The following is a 22,692-nucleotide window of genomic DNA, read 5'->3' as shown; positions in this document are numbered from 1 at the left end:
CTGGACCTACAAAAGGCCTTCGACACTGTCAATCACACCATTCTGATTGACAAGCTAAAAGCAATTGGTTTTGATAGTCTATCAGTGAGCTGGATGCAATCCTACCTGGAGGGGAGAGAGCAGATGGTGGAGGTAAACGGTACCCTATCCCCCCCCCTCACAGTAAACTGTGGTCTTCCACAAGGAAGCATACTAGGTCCGCTACTGTTCCTAATTTATGCAAATGACATGTCGTCAGCTTGTGACTGCAACTTGTTCCTGTTTGCGGACGACTCAGCCCTGCTGGTCTCTGACAAGAACAAGTTACAGGTTGAAAAAACCCTCAGCTCAGAACTAAGCAAAATCTGCATATGGCTCGCTGATAACAAACTATCATTACACATGGGCAAAACAGAGTCCATTCTCTTCGGTTCAAATAACAAACTCAGCAAGACCGACGGCTTCTCAGTTACAGTGGGTGACAATATTGTCACAAGGAAAGAAGATATTACCTACCTGGGTTCCATCCTAGAGGCAAATCTTTCCTGTGACAAAATGGCATCCAATGTAATAAAAAAAGTCAACCAACGAACTCGTTTCTTGTACCGGATCTCCTCACTGGTAAACAAGAATACCCTGAAGACTCTAGCAGGAGCACTCATTCAAGGGTACTACGACTATGCTTGCACCTCATGGTACCAAAGCACCTCAAAGGCGCTAAAAACAAAATTACAAACATCTCAAAACAAACTGGTCAGACTACTGCTTGACCTTACTCCTAGAACCCACCTCACCCCTGCCCACTTTGACAACCTAGGATGGCTTAGAGTAGACGACAGAGTACAGCAACTTGCAATGGGCCTGGTCTACAAGATACACTACACGACCAAGGTACCCATGTACATGACTAAATACTTCCCAAAGGTCAGTGAATACCACGATCACAACACCAGAGGGAGCTCCACAAATCATGTTAAACCCAGATTCGGCTCAAACAAGGGACTAAACACGTTTCGCAATTATGCCACATCAATGTGGAACGCCCTACCCAAAGCTGTAAAGGAATGTGAATCACTACCCACTTTCAAAAACACTCTCAAAAAACACCTAAGGGAGACTGCAACTCGAAACTGGCCCCTGTAAATGTCCGAACACAACCCCCTCCAATGTACAGTAAATTACCAAGTATGGTCTTGTCAATAATCCAATGTACAGTGTTGTTTGTACAGTTGTACAGTGTCCCCCACCCACCCCTCCGGGTCGAACAGCCTGCACTGCAAACTACCTAACGCCTAGTTTATCACTGGTTAAGCTTAGGCGACTCTTTCGAAGTTAGTTAAGGTTAGAGTTTGGAATCAGGGCTGGTGTTCTATCGCCCTGCTCTAAGACAAACTCTAACCTTAACCAACTTCGAAAGAGTGCCTAAGCTTAACCGGTGTAGAAACAGGCGTCACACGATTGGGCGCACACGTCACATGAAGTGGCCAATCAGAGAGCGTCTCCGCAAAATGCGGCTACGGAAGAAAATAACGCCCCCCTCACCATAGATATCCATAGATGATAGATATATATAGATATCTATGTAGATATCTATATATATCTATGCATAGATATATATAGAACACTAGATAGCTTACCCGCGCTGCCGGCCAATGGAGAGCGACGTCACTGAACCGCCGCCATCTTACCCCAGTCAGCCTTGAGTGAGAGTGAGTGAGCTGCACAGACAAAATTACTCATAACTCGCTGAAATATTGACGGATTTACAAACGGTTTGGTTTATTACAAGCATTATTAACGTGGCTATGATTCAAGCGGTTTGTAAAAAAAAAAACTTAAAAAAAAAACATTTTTATAAGTATGCAGTATCATAACTACATCTTTGATGTTTATTGCAAACCAAACCGTTTGTAAATCCGTCAATATTTCAGCGAGTTATGAGTATTTTTGTCTGTGCAGCTCACTCACTCTCACTCAAGGCTGACTGGTGCAAGATGGCGGCGGTTCAGTGACGCTGGTGACTCCGCCTTAAGCTATCTAGTGTTCTATAGATATCTATGTATCTATGCCCCTCACGAGCTCGCGGAAGTGTTACGTGTTACTAGTTCCGGACTCAGTTGACCATGCTGCCTTTCGCCAATGGCGCATGCGCACCAATCGCAGCGCAGGAAGAGGGATTTCAGACCGTCAAAAAACTGTTTTGTTCTTGCATGCCCAATGCGGGGATAATCATATTTTCCTCTTTGTTCTGATAATGCCGAGACGTGCGTTGACTTTCCGTGTTACCCTGCGGTCATAGACAAGTAAGTAGCAAATTCCGAAAATCTGAAAGGTAATGCATTTGGATTTATGAAAAGGCACAGGGCCAAACAAACGTCAGGTTTTTAACGAGAAACATCACTCTGTGTTCAAACCTGATGAATTGAAAATGGGGGACCCTGATGTAAACAAGACGAAAGTCTTTCTCTGGTCTGCATCACCTTAACAATTGTGTGTATTGAGCCGTACTGTATTGTACCCATTCTGCAATCTGTTAATAAAGTTTTCAATCAATCAATCAATGTGACACTTTAGCGGATCTCCACCAATACATATAGACCTGATCAATTATTTAAGAAATACTTTTTATAGTTTAGGGGTTTTATAGGGTCGACAGCATAGTTGACAAAATAAGAGTGGTCTCTCAAACAGGCACATTTGAATTCAGTAACGTTTTAGACTAGAGGTCTGTTGTCAAATCCTGAGATCAGCGTACATAATCCCCACTGCCTCAGGGAAATGCTGGTCTGTCTGGTAAATCTGAATCTCCCCTTTCTATTCTAAAATAAAGTTAAAGGCAAAGGCAGCATGTCATCAAAACCACTCTCAAAGAGCACCTACGAAGACTGCAATTCGAAACTGGCCCCTGTAAATGTCCAAACCCAACCACCTCCAATGTACAGTTTCTTCCCCCTCAAATGTATACTCTCTTTTTAAACTCTTTTTGTACTCTTAAACAGTACTGTATATTTGTATATCTGGTATGTCATAAATGTCTAGATGTAACAGTACTGTATCTGTATGTCAAGTCAAGAGTTTTATTTGTCACGGCATACAAGTATACAATGAAATGTATATATGTTATGTATATATGTTATGATGAATTGAAAATGGGGGACCCTGATGTAAACAAGACGGAAGTCTTTCTCTGGTCTGCATCCCCTTAACACTTTGGGTGCCGGAGGTTAAATTCATTATACCATGGGTTGCCAGCTCTATTTGTCTATGGAGAAGTTCCCCTTCTTTGCAGGGCTATAACTTTTTAAATCCTATTGCTAGATTGCCATTATTAGGGCCCATTCAAAGTCCTATATGTATTGTTCAGGGTGAAGCAACGTTAAACTTTTTCATTCACATATTCATACTAAAATATGGTCTAATGTATAAGTATGTTTTCATCTCTTTCTGCAGCTTTCTCCAGAACGTGATTTATAGCTCCAAATGCATTATATTGATGATGAAATACAGTTTGATAGCGATCTGTGCCAGATAATAAATTTCAACGGCACGTACTTCTGGAAGTTACTACACGTCATCTGATGTTGACCGGATGGCCGAGGGGGCGTTTATAATTCCGTGGGCAGCGTTATACCAATCATCTAATGTGGGTCAAATGTTCATCATAGCAGTTAGTATCGTACACATTGAAAAATAACGCTGAATCTTACCGTATCTTCCTCGCGCCGTTGGGCGATGAGCGTGGAACAGACATTTTCCTATTATGCGATGTAGAAATATCCGGTCCATTTCCAGGTTGTATAATAGTATATACGTCCAAATCATGTTGTTTATCGAGTTATTGGCAACGGATCGCTATGTATTGTATCGAGCGCGAGTGCCGGGAGCTATAGAGAGTGCCCGGAAGTAATATGGGCTATCAGCACTTCACCCATATCACTTCCTGTTTGGCGATTGCGCCGATCGGCCACCAGATGGCGCTCTTGAACCGCTAGAGAGTTCAGTGGGGCATTTCGGTGGGTCTCAGGGCTGCGGGTGGAAGATTCCGATCACAGATTTTTGAAATATTGATATCAAAGACGAGTTACGGCATCTTCGGCAACTTGAGCATGGCTAGGAATGACGTCTTAACACGTCTTTCGGCACTCAAAGTGTTAACAATTGTGTGTATTGAGCCGTACTGTATTGTATCCATTCTGCAATTTGTTAATAAAATGTTCAATCAATCAATCAATCAGAAAATATATTGAATTGACTGGCGAAATTCTGATACAGTAACTTAGTCACTGTGGCCAGGCCATTACAAAAGTTAGTTTTGTGCCGTGACCTGCCAGGTTTGCAGAGGTTTTATCTGTACTATAATTGGATTGCCTATATTTATGTCTTCTACTATTAGCCTGCCCATACCTGTACCCCCCCCCCCAATGCTGCTATGTTATCTGAATTTTCCCAAGGGGATCAATAAAGGAATATCTTATCTAATCTTATCTTAGAGAACCACCAACCAAAGGCTTGTGGGTTCATAAAAAAAAAGTTCAATAATACCTGATGAAGTGGGACTGATTGGTGATTATAGCCATCTATACAATAAAATAAAAAAATAAAAAATGATCCACTTTTTTCTCCTCCTTTTTCTATTTTTCTCCCATCCCAATTTAGCCGTACCAATTCTCCCCTCCTCAGTCTTGATCGTTGCTCGCATGTGCCCCCCACTGGCCGGTTGTAGGGAGGATAGAAGCCCATCACATGTCCCCTCCGACACATGTGGAGGCAGCCAGTCACATCTTTTCACCTGCCAGCGCGGACTCTCATTGGCGAGGAGTAACGTGTAGGAGGCTCGCACTGCCCCCGCCATTTTCCTGACTTTGCTGTGCAGGCGCCCCAACCGACCTGTAGGAGTCGCTGTTCACAACGACCAGACTACCACCCATCGACTTCCCTCCCGCTAACTCTGCCAATTGAGTTAGTATGACGGCCGGCCCAAGCCGGAGGCAAGTTGCAACGCCGACAGCCGGATTCGATACCGGTGTCTCTTGCGTTGGTGACGAGCGCAATGTCCGCTGCACCACCCAGCCGCCCAATAAAATACTTTATTGTAATAATAATGAAAATAAAGGGATTGTCAAACCACTAGACTCTGCGGACCACTCGCCCCACCCAAGGTACAGTAGCTCCAGTCTACTCCACCCTGTCTTGCTCAGCAGACTGGAATGCAGAAAAGCAACTCCATTGTGTCATTAGAGGTCAACAACCATTTTGTATTTCTTAGGATTATTCTTATTTTTCTCAAACACAAGTCCTAGACCAACCAAATTTGGTAGGTGCGGTTCCTGCTTTTGGGACCATCCATGTCTGCCATATTGTTTGCCTGCCATTTCGATTTCTTTTAGATTCTCTCTTTTTTTTTTAGGTCGGCTTTTTCAATTTTGGCACAATCAACACCATACTGGATGCACAGCCTCAGGGGAACAGCACGCAGAAATGGTCCATGCATGGGCCCAATTGGATAAAAGCTATGGCTGCTGTCAACCGACAAACTTGAGCAAGTGCATCTCTTAGCACATCGCTCCATAGGGGGCGCAATAGTTTCCAAAACATGTATAAAACCACCTTCCTATGCATGAAAATGTACAAAACCTTATAGGTCCAGTCCCATGCCAACCTAAGCCCCCTGAAATATGGTACGAACAGTCCTGATGGTGGCACTATAGCAGCAGCCTAAATTTCGTTGAACATTTGTAATCAATCAATGCTATGTGCTAGAGAGAGGTCTGTAATCTTCGGAGGTTGTCCGCCCCCAAATGAGAGACATTGATTACACATGCCTTTCAGAAGCAGAATGCGCTGGTGCCGCAGCTCCGTGCTCCACGTGTTGCGCTGTGCGTGGCTGCAGCTATGCGGCACGAGGAGGCTCCGGAGCAGGGTGCCCCCGTGGCTCAGAGAGCTGTGGGCCTACCTGAAGCTGCTGGTCCGCTCCCTTTACTTCAACTCCCTCACCGACTCCGACGTGGTCTTCGACTGCATCTTCGAACCCGTGTTCTGGACCGTCGATCGCATCACCCGCTGGTTCGGGAAGGTAAGTGTGTGTGTGTGTGTGCATTCACACTAGGGCTGAACGATTAATCGATTTTAAATCGAAATCGCGATTTGGAATGATGCAATTATCAAATCGCAAAAAAAAACAACATTATTATTATTTCTTTTTTATTTAAAAAAAAAGTTTAACCAGGAAGTCCCATTGAGATACAAGATCGGTTTAGGGGAGGGAGGTAAGGGGTTTTAGATTGTGTGTTGTGAAGTTTAGACTTCAGAGAGGGAGAGTAAAGTACAGAAGAAAAGGTACCGTTGGGTACCGGTATCGATTCCCAGGTAAAAAGAAACATTTGCAGGCTCTGTGTCCCGAAAAGACCCACCGCGTAGGCAGAAGCCGCATTTTACAATAAACCTCTGTGGGGCTGGGGGCTTCCGGTATGAGAGCGGAAGAGTAGCACGCATGCGGTGAGGCTCCTGGTCAAAAGAGCGAAAAATGGAGAAATAAGGACCCGAAAAGTGACAAAGTGATCAAAAATCAAGATGCAAACGAGAAGGAAGGAGGAGAAAACAAATATGAAGAAAAGAGAAATGGAGAACTCACAGGAAGAGGAGAGTTCGATGGAGCAGAACCCCCGAGGCGAGACCGAGAAGGAGCAGGCGGAGGAAGGGGGAGTCTCGGCTGAGACGGACAAGGAAATGCCAGGATGGGCCGTGCTCATGCAGGCCGGGATATTGGCGACCATAAAATTGAACTCGGACACGATGCAGGCGACCATGAAACTGAACTCGGACACGATAAGAAATGATATTGGGAAGTTACGGGAGGAATTGAGGAAGGAACAGGAGGACTTCAGAGGTGAAATGAATACAGAAATCAAAAGGGTGGATGAGAAGATGGCGGAACAGGACAGAAACGTAACAGAGGTACAGACTAGAACGGCGCAAATGGAGGAATGGAACACAGAGATACACGAGGTGTTAACGTGTGCGATACAAGAACAGATGGAGACAAAGATATCGGACATGGAGGGGAGGTCACGGAGAAACAACATCAGAATATGGGGATTGAAAGAAGGAGTCGAAGGGGAATCGGTGATCCAATATGTGGAAGAGCTTATCAAGGAACAACTGAAGGAGACGGGACTGGAAAAAATTGAGATACAGAGGGCCCACAGGGCGTTGGCTCTGAGACCGAAACTGGACAGACCTCCGAGGGCGGTGATTATTAACTTTCTGAGATTTGAGATTAAGGAATTGATACTCAGAACCGCGTGGACCAAGAAGATAGAAATCGAGGGGAAAAGACTGTCGTTTGATCAAGATTACTCGACAGCGGTGGCAATAACACGCAGGTCCTACGCGGGACTGAAGAGAATTCAATTCCAATCACCCATGACCTCGCTAAGGATTCACTGGAAGGAAGGGACGGTGACATACGCGACGGCGCGAGAGGCGGCGGAGGAGATGAGGCGACGGGGGATGCAGATGGCGGAGGACGGAGAGGGAAGGAGACAGGAGGGCCAGACGCGGAGCCTGCAGCAGAGATTGGAGGGCCACGCAGATGGACCAGAGTGGGAGATCGAGGCCCGGGAGAGGAGGGAGGAGAGAGGAGAAGGCCGAGGTGAGAAGTGACAGACCGAAGGCGGAGACGGACGAGGAGGCCAGAGACGGAGAAGGAGAGGAGAGGAGGCGGGAGGAGACGAACGGATGAGTACACGCACAAGAGATTGAAAAACTATCCAAATAGAGACAAAATATAGAAACTGAAATAACATATACATAAACACACATTCCCAGGTAGAGGCAGGATATAGGAACGAACATAACGTATACATGGACACATAATACACAGGCTGACGGAGGAAATAAATGGAAATATAATTAGGTATGATAGACTGAACACAGAACATATTGAAACAAGTACATAGACACACGCTGAGAGTAACACAGTTGGAAGGGATTAAGGGGATAAATGGACATCACATAGAAAATAGAGAGGAGGAAAATAAAATAAAAAGGGGTACACAGAAGACACCACACACGGGTTTGGGAGGAAAGAGGGACATTGGAACATATGAGCCACATTGAGAGGGACCTAGGAAATGGGGGGTCTTTGATCAGAATGAAGGACAGAGCGCTTTTGACCAGGAGCATGACAGCAATAAAAACAGTAAGAAAGCTGGACAAATATGACGAGCGGTTGGGGGTAAAGGTTTCAAACCCCCAAGCCGTCAGGAGGAGGCCTCTCACTAGGAGAGCAATTACTCCTCACCCACCAGCAGGGGACAGGGGGGGACACAGGGACCCCCCGAACGCCTTGGGAGCACTTTATGTAAAGTTTATGTTTTTTATTTATGTTAATCATTATATGTATTCGGTGAAGAGAGCGGAGGCTACAACCGGAGGGGGGAATGAATGTGACATGGGGGGGACTGACAGACGAAAGAAGAAAGATGACAATGGTTCTGTATCGTTAGTGGCTTAGCTTGGCATCACTACTGCACTATCTCGCGTACGTGCACGCGTACTGAATAAACCACAAATGTACCTCTAATACCAGTATTAGTCTGACCACACCCCTCATCAGCTTACCTTCATAAGCAGGTGTGTGGTCACCTGCTCTCCTCCTTCTCGCTTTCACCACAAGGAAGAAGTGCCTCGGTAGATCCCCACACTTGACACCATGATGGAAGAAATTGGATTAGGAACAGCTTGGGAAACAAGGATACGTTGACATCATATCTTTATTTTCTCTCTCACTATTTTCGAGAAAATACGGCGATATTGTCTTCGTACTGGAGTGTCTAGAAGATGATGATCATTCTAAAAACCCTCCACCGGTTTTCGTATTGGGAGCACGCCGCTGCATGCTTCTCAACTGCAGTTCCTTGCTGTGTTTGTTGGGGTGAAACCTGTCAGGCCACAGCTGAACTGTCGGACATGCCGCTGTTGTGAGGAGCGGTGCGTTCCAGGTTGGGTGAGTAGTGTTTGCTGGCAGGCTCCACTTGTCTGTTAGTGCTATGGGGGCTACTTGACAAAGTTTATGGAAACCGGCCCCAGGCTAGGGTCCTTTGTTTAGCCGCCTAGGCGACAGAAGGCCTTGGTCTGGAGACCATTATAGTTTTAACTAGTGGGCCGCGACCATTGACACTGGTGATCCCTGTGTGTTCTGGACGAGTGGATTCTCTCTGTCACCGTGTTAAGACCCCATCTTTCATATCCAAATGAGAGTATTCCTTCACGAGGGGATATGTGCATGTAATGTGCGATAGCGGCAGATTCATGTTCGAAGTCAGCTACACAGGCCAGTTGGTACTGTGCTGATTCCGCCGGATGTTCACCGTTGTGAAGCGGTGTTGACGTCTTGTTTTCTCTTTTCTCTTAAGAAGTGAGGAGAGGTTCAGAACGGCGGCCTGTCTGGGTGAGTGTTATGTCATTGTTTACATGTTCATAGCTTACGGTTAGCCAGTCAGCTGTTAACTGCTGCGTTAGCCTGCTGGATCGCTGCATGGCCTGCTTAAGGCCTACTGTTAGCCAGTCAGCTGTTAGCTGCGGGGCTAGCATGTCGTGGTCGCTGGGTAAACGTTAGCTTGCTGCTAGGGCCATGGCTGGCGCGGGGTAGCTTAGCTTCTCGCGCGCCGCCGGAGCTCGCTTCTGATCGCCGTTGGCTTGATGCTATTCTGTTGAACGTGCTTTGATTTTAACATGTTTTACACTCTTGACCGCGACGTCATCCTTGACAGGGGATGTTTCGTCGACCCTGCCCTGAGCCTGGACGGGGATTGCGTCAACAAAGAGGACTGTAGCGACTGGTTGGAGCGGCGACGCTGCCCGGATCGAACAACACAGGTCGGCTGTGTTCTACGGTGTCTTGTGACTGCACTTCGCTGATCTGCGTTCCGGGTAGGTACGGGGTTGGCCAGACCTCATAACACGTCTTCTGGTTTTACTTTGCTAAATGTATTGTGAATAACGGTGTTTTTTCCCAAAACGTGTGTTGTCGCAATGCATTTAGGATACGTTGCGGGTTATGTGTGAGCTGTTTTTGTCACTGGCAGTTAGCTTCTCCGTGCAGATCGTGATGTATTGGTCTGGTTGTTGTGTGAGAAACATCATGGTGTTTATGTGTACCGTGTACTCACTACTAAGGCAACTAACCTATGAAGCTATGCTTGGTGACAAGTGAGTAAAAGAATGTTCTTTCTCAGACTGTAATGACAATGAACAGTGTGTTCACACATTAACAGGTTTTCCTGTTTTAACTGGCCGTATTGAGGGTAAAATAGGAGGATTGTGTTTTCCCCCCCGGTTCCCTGGGGACTTTATCACCTCCTATCAGACATGTTGTGCATTAATTGTGTCTTTTGTGTGGTAGGGATACGATGTAACTCTTAGCTTGATTGCTGAGGTTGTGCTAAATCTGCTGGAGAAACTTATTTCCTAAAGGGAAATTGGTTTGGTTGCTGTCATGTGTGCTTAGCAAGGCCTGTGGTCGATACTAATCAAGAATGAGGTATTCTCTCATTGTGAAAAAAACGGCGTTCCTCTGTTGAGTGTTTTTGCCATTTTTTGTAGGTGATGATGGGTTGTGTGTGTCATGTGACCTACAACTGGGTTGTACTGGCCACAGAAGCACATGTGTATGTTGGACCGGGGTTCTTAGAGCCCTCTCTATTCTGTGTTTTTCCTTAGTAAAAATCAGATAGCAGGTTAGCTCATGCGCTGTGTGGAGCTGTGAAACGCTTCATAGAGCTGACTATGACTGTGTCATATTCTCTTTTTGTCGTTACGTCGTATCATGGGTGTGGGGTCGTAAAGGGGTGAACTGGTAACCTTTCCTCTCCCCATTGTTCTGTCGGTCAGGGGTACACCCCCTGTCCTTCAAGGTTCCCGTCACGTGGCGGTTCGGCACGTTACGGGGAGGGAGTTCCTGGTCCCACGGCCTGGTATATTGGGCGTGTGCACCGCAGGAATTCCCCCGCCATAGAGACGTCACCGTGCGCGTCTCTGTTGGTAGGACTTCCGTGTGCTGTTCAGGTCCATGTGATGGATCTGTTTTCAGGGGGGGTGGTCAGGGCTCCTCCTCACCAAGCGCCTATTCAGGCCTTCTGTGAGTTCGGACTCCTTCTTCCATGTGAGGAAGCCTCCATCAGAGTACAGAGCCTTCCTCCTCAGATTGTCAAAGTGAGTGGACCCTCTAGAAGGGTCCTTTTCTATTGTATGTATATTCGATTCAATTCGTTTGTTGAGTGTGTATGGGTTCAGTGCCTCTTCCCCGGAGGCCCTAAAACCAGTTTTTTACATGGCTCAAGGTGCAATATATTCTTTTCAATCTGTACAGCTCGCGTGGGAAGTCTCTCTGGGGATCCCCGTCTCTTTCCTATGGGAGGGTGGTGGGATGTAAAAATGTGAACATTTTTTACCCCGGCTGTGTAGACTGGGATACATACTGTTGATGCTTCCTTCTTTCTATTCCAGAAGTGTTGGAGTTAGGGAGTGTCACACCCCTCTTGTCGTTCCCCTGGGCGCCTTGGGGATTCAATGACAGGTCTAAATAGCCTGTTCATTGATGGGGGTGTGTCCCGACGCACGTATAGTGCTAGCTCGCTGTAAACAGGCGATTGACTGGCACGCCTTGGTTGCTTGTGGTTGAAACAGCGTTTTTATAAAGCAACTGAGATGGGGGTTTTTCCTCTTCCGACGACCACATCCCATGACCTGGGTGGGTTGTCGACGGATTCTCGTTCATGTCTGGGGGATGATGACGGGATGGATCTGAACATATGTAGTGGGGTCTCACGCCCTTGGGGTGGGCCACCAGGCGCGGTTCGTCCGAACGTCTGGGTGGCGCCTTCTTTTCATGTTAAGATCAACACGCATATCTGCCCTTCTCCTGGAGTAGGCATGTCGGCGTGGTTAGGGCACGGGACTGGTTCTGGTCACGCTGGTCCAGATCAGTTGAACCCGTTGTCCGCCGGGGATGCAGATCTGCTGTTCTGGTACCCTGAGGGACTTGGGCTTTTTTCAGGGGGAAAAATGCCAGGTCGGTCTGGGTGTCACAGGGTTAAGCGCTATGGAGACCCTGGTTGGGTATGTTTTTACTCAGCACTGTCGTCATGGCTTACAGCCATGCCATTCTGTACGCGCTCGATCTCGTCGGATCTCGGCCGCTACACAGGTTGGTCCTGGTTAGTACTTGGTTGGGAGACCGCCGGGGAATACCAGGTACGGTGTGCTTAGGGGCTGGTTCTCCATTATTTTTCGCTCCTCTCTCACGCATGGCGAAGAGGGGCCTGTGGGGGTGGTTTTTTGACCTCCTCTGGTGACCCTGTGCTTCCCGTACCGCCAGGCCCGGTCCGAAGTGATGTTTGCGACCCGTAGGCCTGGGTTAACCCTTTTTGGAAACTGAAACACTTGTACTGCGGTATAGCCGGTGTATGCCCGCAGGTGTGTTTTGGAGTTTTTTCTTGGGGGGTTATAGGAACAACCACCGCATTGGGTAACACCGAGGTGGTTGATTCCCTGGTGTGTTGGAGCAGTGTCAACTCCCGGGTTCACCGTTTGAGGGTGCCCCTGCACGTTCATGACGTCTGCCAATCGTGTCAGCCTTCTCTGCCTCGACCCCTCTGGGTGGGGTTTTTTAAATGGAGGCTTGGTCATGCAACACCGCCAGCTTACGCTCCTTCCGCCGGGGCGGCTGTGTTCAGCTGTCCCCTCTGGCGCCTGTCTCGTCCGCAGTCTCCAGGCTAGGGTTAACAGCCTGTTGCCTGGTTTTTCCCCGGTGCGCTGCCTGCTTCCGTTGGTTAACCTTTTTGTGTGCTTACGGCCATGCTGACTGCCTGTTCTGCAGGGTCAGTGTGCCAGGCGGTGTACTATTGGGGGGACGGGGCCCGCTCGGCTTACGGCCATACCAACCTGAACACGCCCGATCTCGTCCGATCTCGGAAGCTAAGCAGGTTCTGGCCTGGTTAGTACTTGGATGGGATTCCGCCTGGGAATACCAGGTGCAGTAACTGAGGGGCCTTTGTCCGAATACGCTGGCGATGTGGGGGGCGGGGCACTGCGTGCCCACCTGGTGGGGTCTTGATGCTGGCATCATGGACTTCTCCGGGCCCCCATTCCAGGGAGTCCAGTCCTTTTGGTGGGTCTGGGTCTTCCTTCACGCTCCGCTGCTACGGCCTTGCCACGGGGTTGGGTTTGCCCTTGGCCCCGTGATTCTGGGGGCAGTAACGAGGTTGTTCCTCCGTTCGTTCCCGGGTGGCATGCGGGTTGTGCGTGTGTGTAGTCGTGGGGTCAAGCCACGGTCTGCTCACCCTGTGCGTTAAGTTGCTTGAGTGCCTCTTCGCACGGTCGGGTCCGTCGCCTTCCCGTGAAGCCTCTAATAGGGGGGATACCCTCCATTAGGGGGGGTCGGGGGGGCTCGGCCCTCCCTGTTCTGATGGTTTTGGGGGGCTGTCAGCGGGGTGTATTTGTCAGCCAAGTGGCTCCGCTTGGCCTCCCTTGTGCAGTAGTGATGCCAAGCTAAGCCACTAACGATACAGAACGTTAGGTTATGACTATAACCAAGTTCTGTTAGTTAGGGGCGATGCTTGGCATCAGACGACCGCTGCAGCCCTTGTTCTCACCTTGTGGTGAAAGCTTGGGAAGGAGGAGAGCAGGTGACCACACACCTGCTTATGAAGGTAAGCTGATGAGGGGTGTGGTCAGACTAATACTGGTATTAGAGGTACATTTGTGGTTTATTCAGTACGCGTGCACGTACGCGAGATAGTGCAGTAGTGATGCCAAGCATCGCCCCTAACTAACAGAACTTGGTTATAGTCATAACCTAACGTTAAAGGTATAAAAATGATGTCGTTAAACGTTAATGGAATGAATAATGTGATAAAGAGGGGCAAAGTGATGTTGAAATGTAAAAAAAGTGAGATGGAAGTGATTTTTCTGCAGGAGACACATTTGGTAGCACAGGATCATGAGAAACTGAAGAGGTTCGGATATGAAAATGCATACTATAGTTCCTTTAAACGGAACCTGAGGAGAGGAGTAATCACGTTAATCAAAAACAGTCAAATTTGAATTGATCAAGGAAGTAAGAGACAAGGAGGGAAGGTTTGTTCTGGTGAAGGGAAAAATGGAGGGTCAAATGATTACGTTAGTGAATGTTTATGCACCCCCAGAGAGTGAGAGGGATTTATATGAGACCATTTTTGATATGATAGTGATGGAACTAGAAGGGATATTGATATGCGCGGGAGATTTTAATGTAGTACTGAATCACGACCTAGACACCACGAGTACTAGAAAAGGACGGGCACCAATCAGTAGATATATGAATATTCAGATGATGGAAATGGGAATTACAGATGTTTGGAGGGGGATGCACGCCATGGACAGGGAATACACACATTACTCACACCCGCACGTGACATATGCGAGAATAGACTACTTTTTGATGACGACGGGGGACAGTTACAGGGTACGGGAGAGCAGAATAGGAGTAGCGGACATATCGGATCACAGTGCCATATATCTGACAGTAGATCTAGAAGGGAGACGGAGGAACACGATCTGGAGACTAAATGTAGGAATATTAAATAACAAGGGGGTGGTGAGTCAGATCAAGGAGGAGATAGCCAGGTATAAGGAAGAAAATGACAACGGGGCGGTAGATCCGAACATTCTATGGGACACACTGAAGGTGGTGATAAGGGGGAAATTGATGGAGAAGACAGCAATGCTGAAGAAGGCCAGAACGGAGACATATCACAATCTGATAGGGAAGCTGAAGAAGCTAGAAGGGAGACACCAGATATCAAAAGAACAGGAAACGCTCGGAGAAATCAAAGAAGTAAAGGCCAGGATAAATAGGGAATTATTGACGGAAATAGAAAAGAAAGCGAGGTTCATGAAACAAACGTACCATGAAGGGGGACCAAAAGCGACCAGACTGTTGGCTAGGAGAATTAGGACGCAACAGAAGTTGAACACGATACACACAATAAGGGATATAAAGACTAATGAAATATTGAGAGACCCAGCTGTGTGTGTGTGTGTGTGTGTGGGGTGTGTGCGTGTGATAGAAAGAGAGACGGAGAGGTGTGTGTGTGTGTGCGTGTGATAGAAAGAGAGACGGAGAGGTGTGTGGTGTGTGTGTGTGCGTGTGATAGAAAGAGAGACGGAGAGGTGTGTGTGGTGTGTGGTGTGTGTGTGTGAGTGTGTGAGTGTGTGAGTGTGTGAGTGTGTGAGTGAGTGAGTGAGAGAGTAGGAGGGTATGACAAACTGAATCCTTGGAGGATTCATAGAAAAAACTATTGTCATGCTGGCACGCCATAGCTGTCAACATTGGCAGGAGAAAAAACATGCACATTTTAGCCCTGCCCCCTCCCACCCGGCCCCGCCCCCTCCCAATGGAGCTGCCTCGTCGCTGCCATCTGCTGGTCAAAACCTGTATTAAGGAAATTCACTGTATTATTTTACAGATTACTTTTGTTTTCCTACTTTAAGTGTAAATGCTATAAAAATACAGTAAATTACCTTTTATCAAAATATTAACCATTAAATAAAGGTTGTAATCTGTAAATGTATTTGATTTTACTGTAATTTGACAGTATTTGGAAACCATTGATGCCAGACATTTAGTTTTCTTGCAGCTTTTTTTCTTACAGTGTACAGTCAGTGAATCCTAAATCTCCACTAGGCAACCACATAGGCCTAAAAAAAATAATGGTTTGTTTCCGGTTGCCGACCGACCCTGCCGATTTAGGTGCGACCCAAATTATATTTTATGAGTTAAATTTTTTTTTTGCTCACTCTCTGAGCAAAGAAAGGAACTGAGATATGAATTGAGTAATGCTTGCCTTGCTATGGTCCGGTAAATACGCTGATGTTATTGAACGTGTAACTATATAACATTAATGCCACAAAACGTATGCCTTTGTTAATCATAAGTAGTAACTTTAAGAAGAAGAAGAAAGGGTCGGGGGGGTAACCGCCGGGCGCTACCACCCCTGCCCGCGACACCGAGTGAACGGCGCACGACCAGAGGGGAGACTTCGAATCCGTGTTTCACTTTCAATAACGAAGCGTGCTTGCCGAATCCCTAACAATATTCATGCTGCAAAGTCATCCTCTAAAGATAGACATTTAGACTAGAGGCAGGCTATATGCTATAAAGAGTAGACAAAAAAAAATGCATACAATTTAATAACCGCAGCAGTAGGAAATATTTCGCAAATTTGTGCGGTAAGGAAAACATCAATACCGTGGCAGCTCTAATTGACGCATCAAGAGCTTACTGAGGTTAGAACAGTGGGTGAGTAAGAACAGATCAGTGCTGAATATTTGTAATGATTAATATTTGATATCCCAGACTTGTTAATTGATATTAAAATAGGAATATTTAATTGCCGTCCAAAAGTAGGAATATGTAATTGCCGTCAAAGTATAGTTTATTATGAGTATGGATCCATACAAGGTTATAAAAAACAATAGCCAATGGCGGCTACGTGGCGTAGTGGGCAAGGCGCTCGCCACGAAATGCTGGAGACGCTGGGCTCGTCAGTTCGAGCCCAGCGCTCCACATTTGCTTTCAGTTTAGCTGGTCGTCCGTTACTTATACACATTGGCCGTACTAGGGGGTGGGAAACTGATGGGTGGGGATCGGGCGTTGTGGACAGCGACTCCTACAGGTCGGTTGGTGCGCCTGCGCAGTAGAATCAGGAAGTGTCTGGGGCAGCGTGAGCCTCCCACGCGTTACTCCTCGCCACTGAGAGATCGAGCTGCGCAGGTGAAAAGATGCGACTGCTGTTACCTCAAGTACCGGAGGGGACTTGTGCTATGTATGACTTAGTCCACATTGCAGCCGGCTTGTGGGAGGCAAGAAACAGCGTCCGTGACAGGGGAGGGTTGAATTGGATGATACGAAATTGGGATGGGAGAAAATATAGAAAATGGGAGAAAAAGTGGATTAAAAAAAAAAAAAAAAAAAAAAATAGCCAAAAGAGTGTTCGTTTTATAGAGATTAGGCCTAGCTTAAAGGAAGAATGAGCAAAAGATGTGTGTTAGCAGGGCTCCAGAGTGCGCCTATTTGGTCGCATTTTGTGACCTAGTTTGGAGTAAGTGCGACTCGAAATTATAACTAGGTGCACCAGTGCACCTTGCAAGTAAGTCCTGGCTTTTTTTGTTTGTTTTGGAGTTGCTTCTATGTGCAGTGAAAACTCGGTGAACAACAGCTCCAATGCATCTAACATGCTTTGCATCCTCGCCATTCCGGTAAAAACCTTAACTAACGTTAGCTGCAAATGCTAACTAAGCTAAGCTAACCCTGGAAACAATGGTCTGAACACATTGATGAGATCGTATATAAGATAAGGTCGTAGCTATAATGGCATCGCTGTTACCAGGAAATGTTCTGGAGTGTTAAGGTGATGACCTTACCATTGACAGTACCGCTGTCTTCCCGTCCTCCCAGGCACGTATCCATGGCAATGATCCTTCACCCCACCCTCTCCCTTGAGCCCCGTATCCGCCATATTGTCAAATCCTACTTCTACCATCTTCCTGATGTTGATTAAGATTAAAATCCATCCCCCCTCTCCCACACCCTGCTGCTGAAACACTGATCCACGCCTCCATCTCCTCCCGTCTTGACTACTGCAGCTCACTCCTCTTCGGCATCAGTGCTATAGCTCCATCAATGGACTCCAACTGGTCCAGAACGCACCCGACTGACTTCTAACTCACCAAATCCTGGCACCACATCACCTCAGTCCTGCAAGACCTCCACTGGAAATCCTGCAAAGCCAACTACCCCCCCCCCCCCCCCCCCCCCCATATCTCACTGACCTCCTCTCACCCTACCAACCCTCTTGGCCCCTCAGATCTACCTGAGCCTGGCTTCTCTCCACCCCCAAACCCAACCTGGACAGAACCTCCCCCAAGACATTAGAGACTCGGAGTCTCTCTCAATTTTCCAGATAAAGGAGATCGGTGACTTGAGAAAAGTTATGCTATATTAGGAGTTAAAATCATATAAATGGAGAAGGGTGTAAGACAAGGATGCATCTTGTCCCCTGTACTCTTTAATATGTACAGTGAATCACTGATGAAAAAAGGTCTGAGAGGAGGGAAAGGAGTAAAACTTGGCGAAGAGAACATCACCAATATAAGATACGCGGATGACACTGCTATAGTCTGTAACTGTCAAGAAGATCTACAGGACATGATTAATAAGCTGAATGTCGAATGCAAAAACTATGGAATGTCGCTAAACACAAAGAAAACTAAAGTAATGATCATTGAAAAAACACCAGGAACTGTTTGTAAAATACAGGTGGATGGAGAAAAACTTGAACAAGTGAAGGAGTACATGTACCTTGGAAGCTGGATCAGTGAAGGTGGAAGAGCTAACATGGACATTAAGAGAAGAACCGGAATTGCAAAGGGCACATTCTGGAACCATAAAGAATTATTGAGAAGAAACATAAGTTGGAAAACGAAGACCAGGATTTTGGAAACGTATGTTATGTCAGTCTTTTCATACGGAGCAGAAGCATGGACGCTGAATGAAGAGGCAAAGAGGATGATAGACTCTTTTGAAATGTGGACACTGAGGAAGATGCTGAAGATAACATGGAAGGATAAGATCAAGAATGAGGAGGTACTGAGAAGAGCGGATATGCAAGGAGGACAGCTGCTGGAGAGGTTGAAAAAGAGAAAGATGGAGTTGTGCGGGCATGTTCTGAGAGGATCCAGCGGGGAGATGTTCAAGAAGGTGGTGATGGGGAAGGTGGATGGAAAGAGAGGAAGTGGAAGACCAAGAAGAGGCTGGGTAGACGACGTCTGTGATTGGAGTGGAGTGAGAGGCGGAGTCACGGAGTTGGAGAGAAGAAGTGGGGACAGAATGGGTTGGAGAGTGATGGGCAACCTTCGGAACGAAGAAGCCACCTAATGATGATGAAATGATTTTGATCTGTTTTGTTCTTATGGACTGATTATGGAATATGTATTTAATATATTCTTTTTTTTATTATGTTTTTGGTAGATTTTTATTTGTTTGTACTACCGGGCAGTCCGGTAGAGAGAGAGAGAGAGAGAGGAAGAACGGGAGACAGAGCGGGGGGAAGACATTTAGCAAAGGACGGCGGGTCCGGGAATCGAACCCGGGTCGGCCGCTTCGCGACGCAGCGCGTTACATGGGTCGCCACTTGGGTGCCCTGGAATATGTATTTTATGGTTGGAGAATTGTGATGTATGAATATTGAGTGAGCTTTGATTCACTTGTTTTGTTTGTTGTGATGTTAACACTTTAACTGCCAGAAGACGAGTTTAGGCGTCCTTCCCCGCCATGCTCAAGTTGCCGAAGACGCCGTAACTCGTCTTTGATATCAATATTTCAAAAATCTGTGATCGGATTCATATTTCCCATCCGCTGGCCTGAGACCCACCAAAAAGCCCCACTGAACCCTCTAGCGGTTCAAGAGCGCCATCTGGTGGCCGATCGGCGCAATCGCCTAACAGGAAGTTACTTGGACGATGTGCTGTTCACCCATATTACTTCCGGGCACTCGGTATAGGTTCCGGCACTCTAGCTTGTCACAATACATAGCGATCCGTTGCCAATAACTCGATAAACAACATGATTTGGACGTATATACTATTATACAAGCTGGAAATGGACCGGATATTTTTACATCCCATAATGGAAAACTGTCTACCCCACGCTGATCGCCCAACGGCCCGCGGAGACTGGGGTGAGTTTTAGCGTGTAATATTTCCGTGTTCGACACTAACTGCTATGATGAACATTTTACCCACATTAGATGAATGGTATAACGCTGCCCACGGAATTATAAATGCCCCCTCGCCCATCCGGTCAACATCAGATGACGTGTAGTAACTTCCAGAAGTCCGTCCAGTTGGATTTTTTTATATCGCGCCGATTGCTATCAAACTGTATTTGATCATCAATATAATGCATTTGGGGCTATAAATCACGTTCTGGAGAAAGCTGCAGAAAGAGATGAAAACATACTTATACTTTAGATCATATTTTAGTATGAATATGTGAATGAAAAAGTTTAACGTTCATACACCCTGAACAATACATATAGGACATTGAATGGGCCCTAATAATGGCAATTTAGCAATAGAATTTAAAAAGTTATAGCCCTGCAAAGAAGGGGAACTTCTCCATAGACAAATAGAGCTGGCAACCTATGGTATATCATGAATTTAGCCTTAGGCAATCAAAGTGTTAATAATAATACATTTAATTTGTATTGCACTTTTTGTTCGCTGGGATCCCAAAGTGCTACAGGGTTAAAACATAGTTAAAAAATTAAATAGTTATTAGTAAAAACAAATAAAATACAGAATAAAAATAAGATAAAAATAGGACATAGTATAAACAGAACATTTAAAACGGCACAAGAAAATAAAAATAAAAAGCTAACAGTCAAAGGCCTTTTGAAACAGATTTTCTTGTTTTCTTGTGAGTACTTCAATGTTTGTGGTTTTATATTTTTTATTTTACTTTGTTTTTGTGTGTTTGTATTTTAAATGTTTGGACCCCAGGAAGACACTTTGGTGTAGACTAATCGGGATCCACAATAAAACAACAACAGTCCCACCTCTTCTCTACTGCATTCTCTAAAATCCCCCCCTCCATCCTTGTTTGTTTGTTATTATCTGTTGTTTGTCTCGCTACCCCCCCCCCCCCCCCCCAGTGTAAAGTGACTAAGTTCTAGAAAAGCGCTATTTATTTATTATTATTATTATTATTATTATTATTATTATTATTATTATTATTATTATTATTATTATTATTATTATTGTCTGTGTCAGCTGTTGGTGTGCCTGGTGCTGATCTCTCTCTCTCTCTTTCCTGTTTCTGTGTGTGTGTCAGGTGTTTGTGTACCTGGTGCTGCTCTCTCTCTCTCTCTCTCTCTCTCTCTCTCTCTCTCTCTCTCTCCTGTTTCTGTGTGTGTGTCAGGTGTTTGTGTACCTGGTGCTGCTCCCTCTCTCTCTCTCTCTCTCCCTCTCTCTCTCTCTCTCTCTCTCTCCTGTTTCTGTGTGTGTGTCAGGTGTTTGTGTACCTGGTGCTGCTCCCTCTCTCTCTCTCTCTCTCTCTCTCTCTCTCTCTCTCTCTCTCTCTCTCTCTCTCTCTCTCCTGTTTCTGTGTGTGTGTCAGGTGTTTGTGTACCTGGTGCTTCTCTCTCTCTCCCTCTCCTCTTTCAGGTGTTTGTGTGTAAGGTGCTGATCTCTCTCTCTCCTGTTTCAGGTGTTTGTGTTCCTGGTGCTCATCTTGACGACCTCCATCGTGATAATTGCCTACTCAGTGCTCCTGCCTTTGGTCCTACAGACCTACTCCGCAGCATGGATGACATGGCACCTCTGCTACGGACACTGGGTCATTTTTATGATCTATTTCCACTACTACAAAGCCACCAAGACGCCCCCTGGAGAGCCCCCTAAAGTAAGATGTCAGTTATTCTAAGTTCACATGATGTTATTTTCCCAAGAGCACCACCACGCAGCTTACAGTAGCACAAGGACTGGAAGCAGTAATGAGTAGCTAGTCGCACAGACACACAGAGATTAAACTGATATCAATCTTCTCGTCTAACTCTGGGGAAGGTGGCAAATAAGTGTGTTCCTCTAAGACAGCGGTTCTCAAACTTTTTTATACCACAACCCCATTTTATTTAGGATTTTCTTTTGCGACCCCACACTTAACACTTTGAGTGACACGCGTATTGCTTATCCTTAGCCCTAGAATGCCAGCCTTTTCACGTTTCACTATGTTTGCGAAGCTGTGTGTGTGTTCTGTATTACAGCTGTGGAGACATGGTGTGGCTCATTTTGACAAACATTACTTGTAGTGCAAGATGGGAATAATAGTTTGTTTCCACACACTGTAGTTTGTAGTTTATTACACGCTAAACATCATGCATTTCCAAGATAATCCAGTCTTTTTTCATAGATCGTGAGATAAAACGCATTATGTGCAATAAGCCCAAACTGTTCTGGCTGATCCCATGAAACCCCAAATATTCCCAAATCAAAGGTATATGACTTGTATCATCACAAAATCATCAAGAGGGGGGGGGGGGGGGGGTCGTTTTAACTCAAAACTGTGATCGTGTTTGCCGACCATGTTTTTCGTCCGGTAAAACACACAACTGTGATCGTTAGAAAAACATGTTTCAGATTCGGTAAAATAGACATAGAATGTACCTTACCTTAGCCAGAAGGTATTCCAAGAAGAATAATTCCAAGTGATCGCATCGCCATTGCAATTACCAGTGTATATGTCTATACACGTTTCGATGGTCAAATACGCTTATGCAACAGAATTTCGAGGCGAGCAATGTGAATTTCTGTTCCAGCAGGAGGAAGGGCCACTAACCAAGGAGAAATTAAAGTGAGGCTGAGTATCAACCCCAAGCCATTGCAGTTCAGACACGGACGATACTGCCACCTGGTGATAGTCGATCAGCATTGCAGTTCTAGTGTGTGGGGATGTGCCAAAATGATGCAGATCGCTCCCGACAAGTCTGTAAAGCGGGGATCAAAGTAAAAAGATCAAACAATCCAAAAACGTAATATCTTGTTTTTGGCACTCAACGCTTATCGAGCAAAAATGTAATATCTCGTTTTTGGCACTGAAAGTGTTAATGTATC

The 22,692-nt window shown here is 46.1% G+C and overlaps 1 protein-coding gene across 1 annotated transcript in view; it reads left to right on the top strand.

Annotated features, from left to right (window-relative positions):
* The first annotated feature begins 2,135 nt into the window (after positions 1 to 2,135).
* Positions 2,136 to 22,692, top strand: part of zdhhc16a (zDHHC palmitoyltransferase 16a) — a 34,581-nt gene continuing 14,024 nt past the window's right edge. Inside the window, exons 1-3 of the mRNA XM_084321543.1 lie at positions 2,136 to 2,282; positions 5,809 to 6,052; positions 21,290 to 21,484. Coding sequence (XP_084177669.1) covers positions 5,816 to 6,052; positions 21,290 to 21,484 — 432 coding nt within the window. The 5' untranslated portion in view covers positions 2,136 to 2,282; positions 5,809 to 5,815. The remainder of the gene's footprint in view (positions 2,283 to 5,808; positions 6,053 to 21,289; positions 21,485 to 22,692) is intronic.

Source organism: Notolepis coatsorum (assembly GCF_963971535.1).
Source record: "Notolepis coatsorum genome assembly, chromosome: 9".
In the NCBI taxonomy this organism is placed as follows: Eukaryota; Metazoa; Chordata; class Actinopteri; order Aulopiformes; family Paralepididae; genus Notolepis; species Notolepis coatsorum.
The sequence above is the reverse complement of the archived record's forward strand: the minus strand, read 5'-3'. Positions and strand labels throughout refer to the sequence as shown.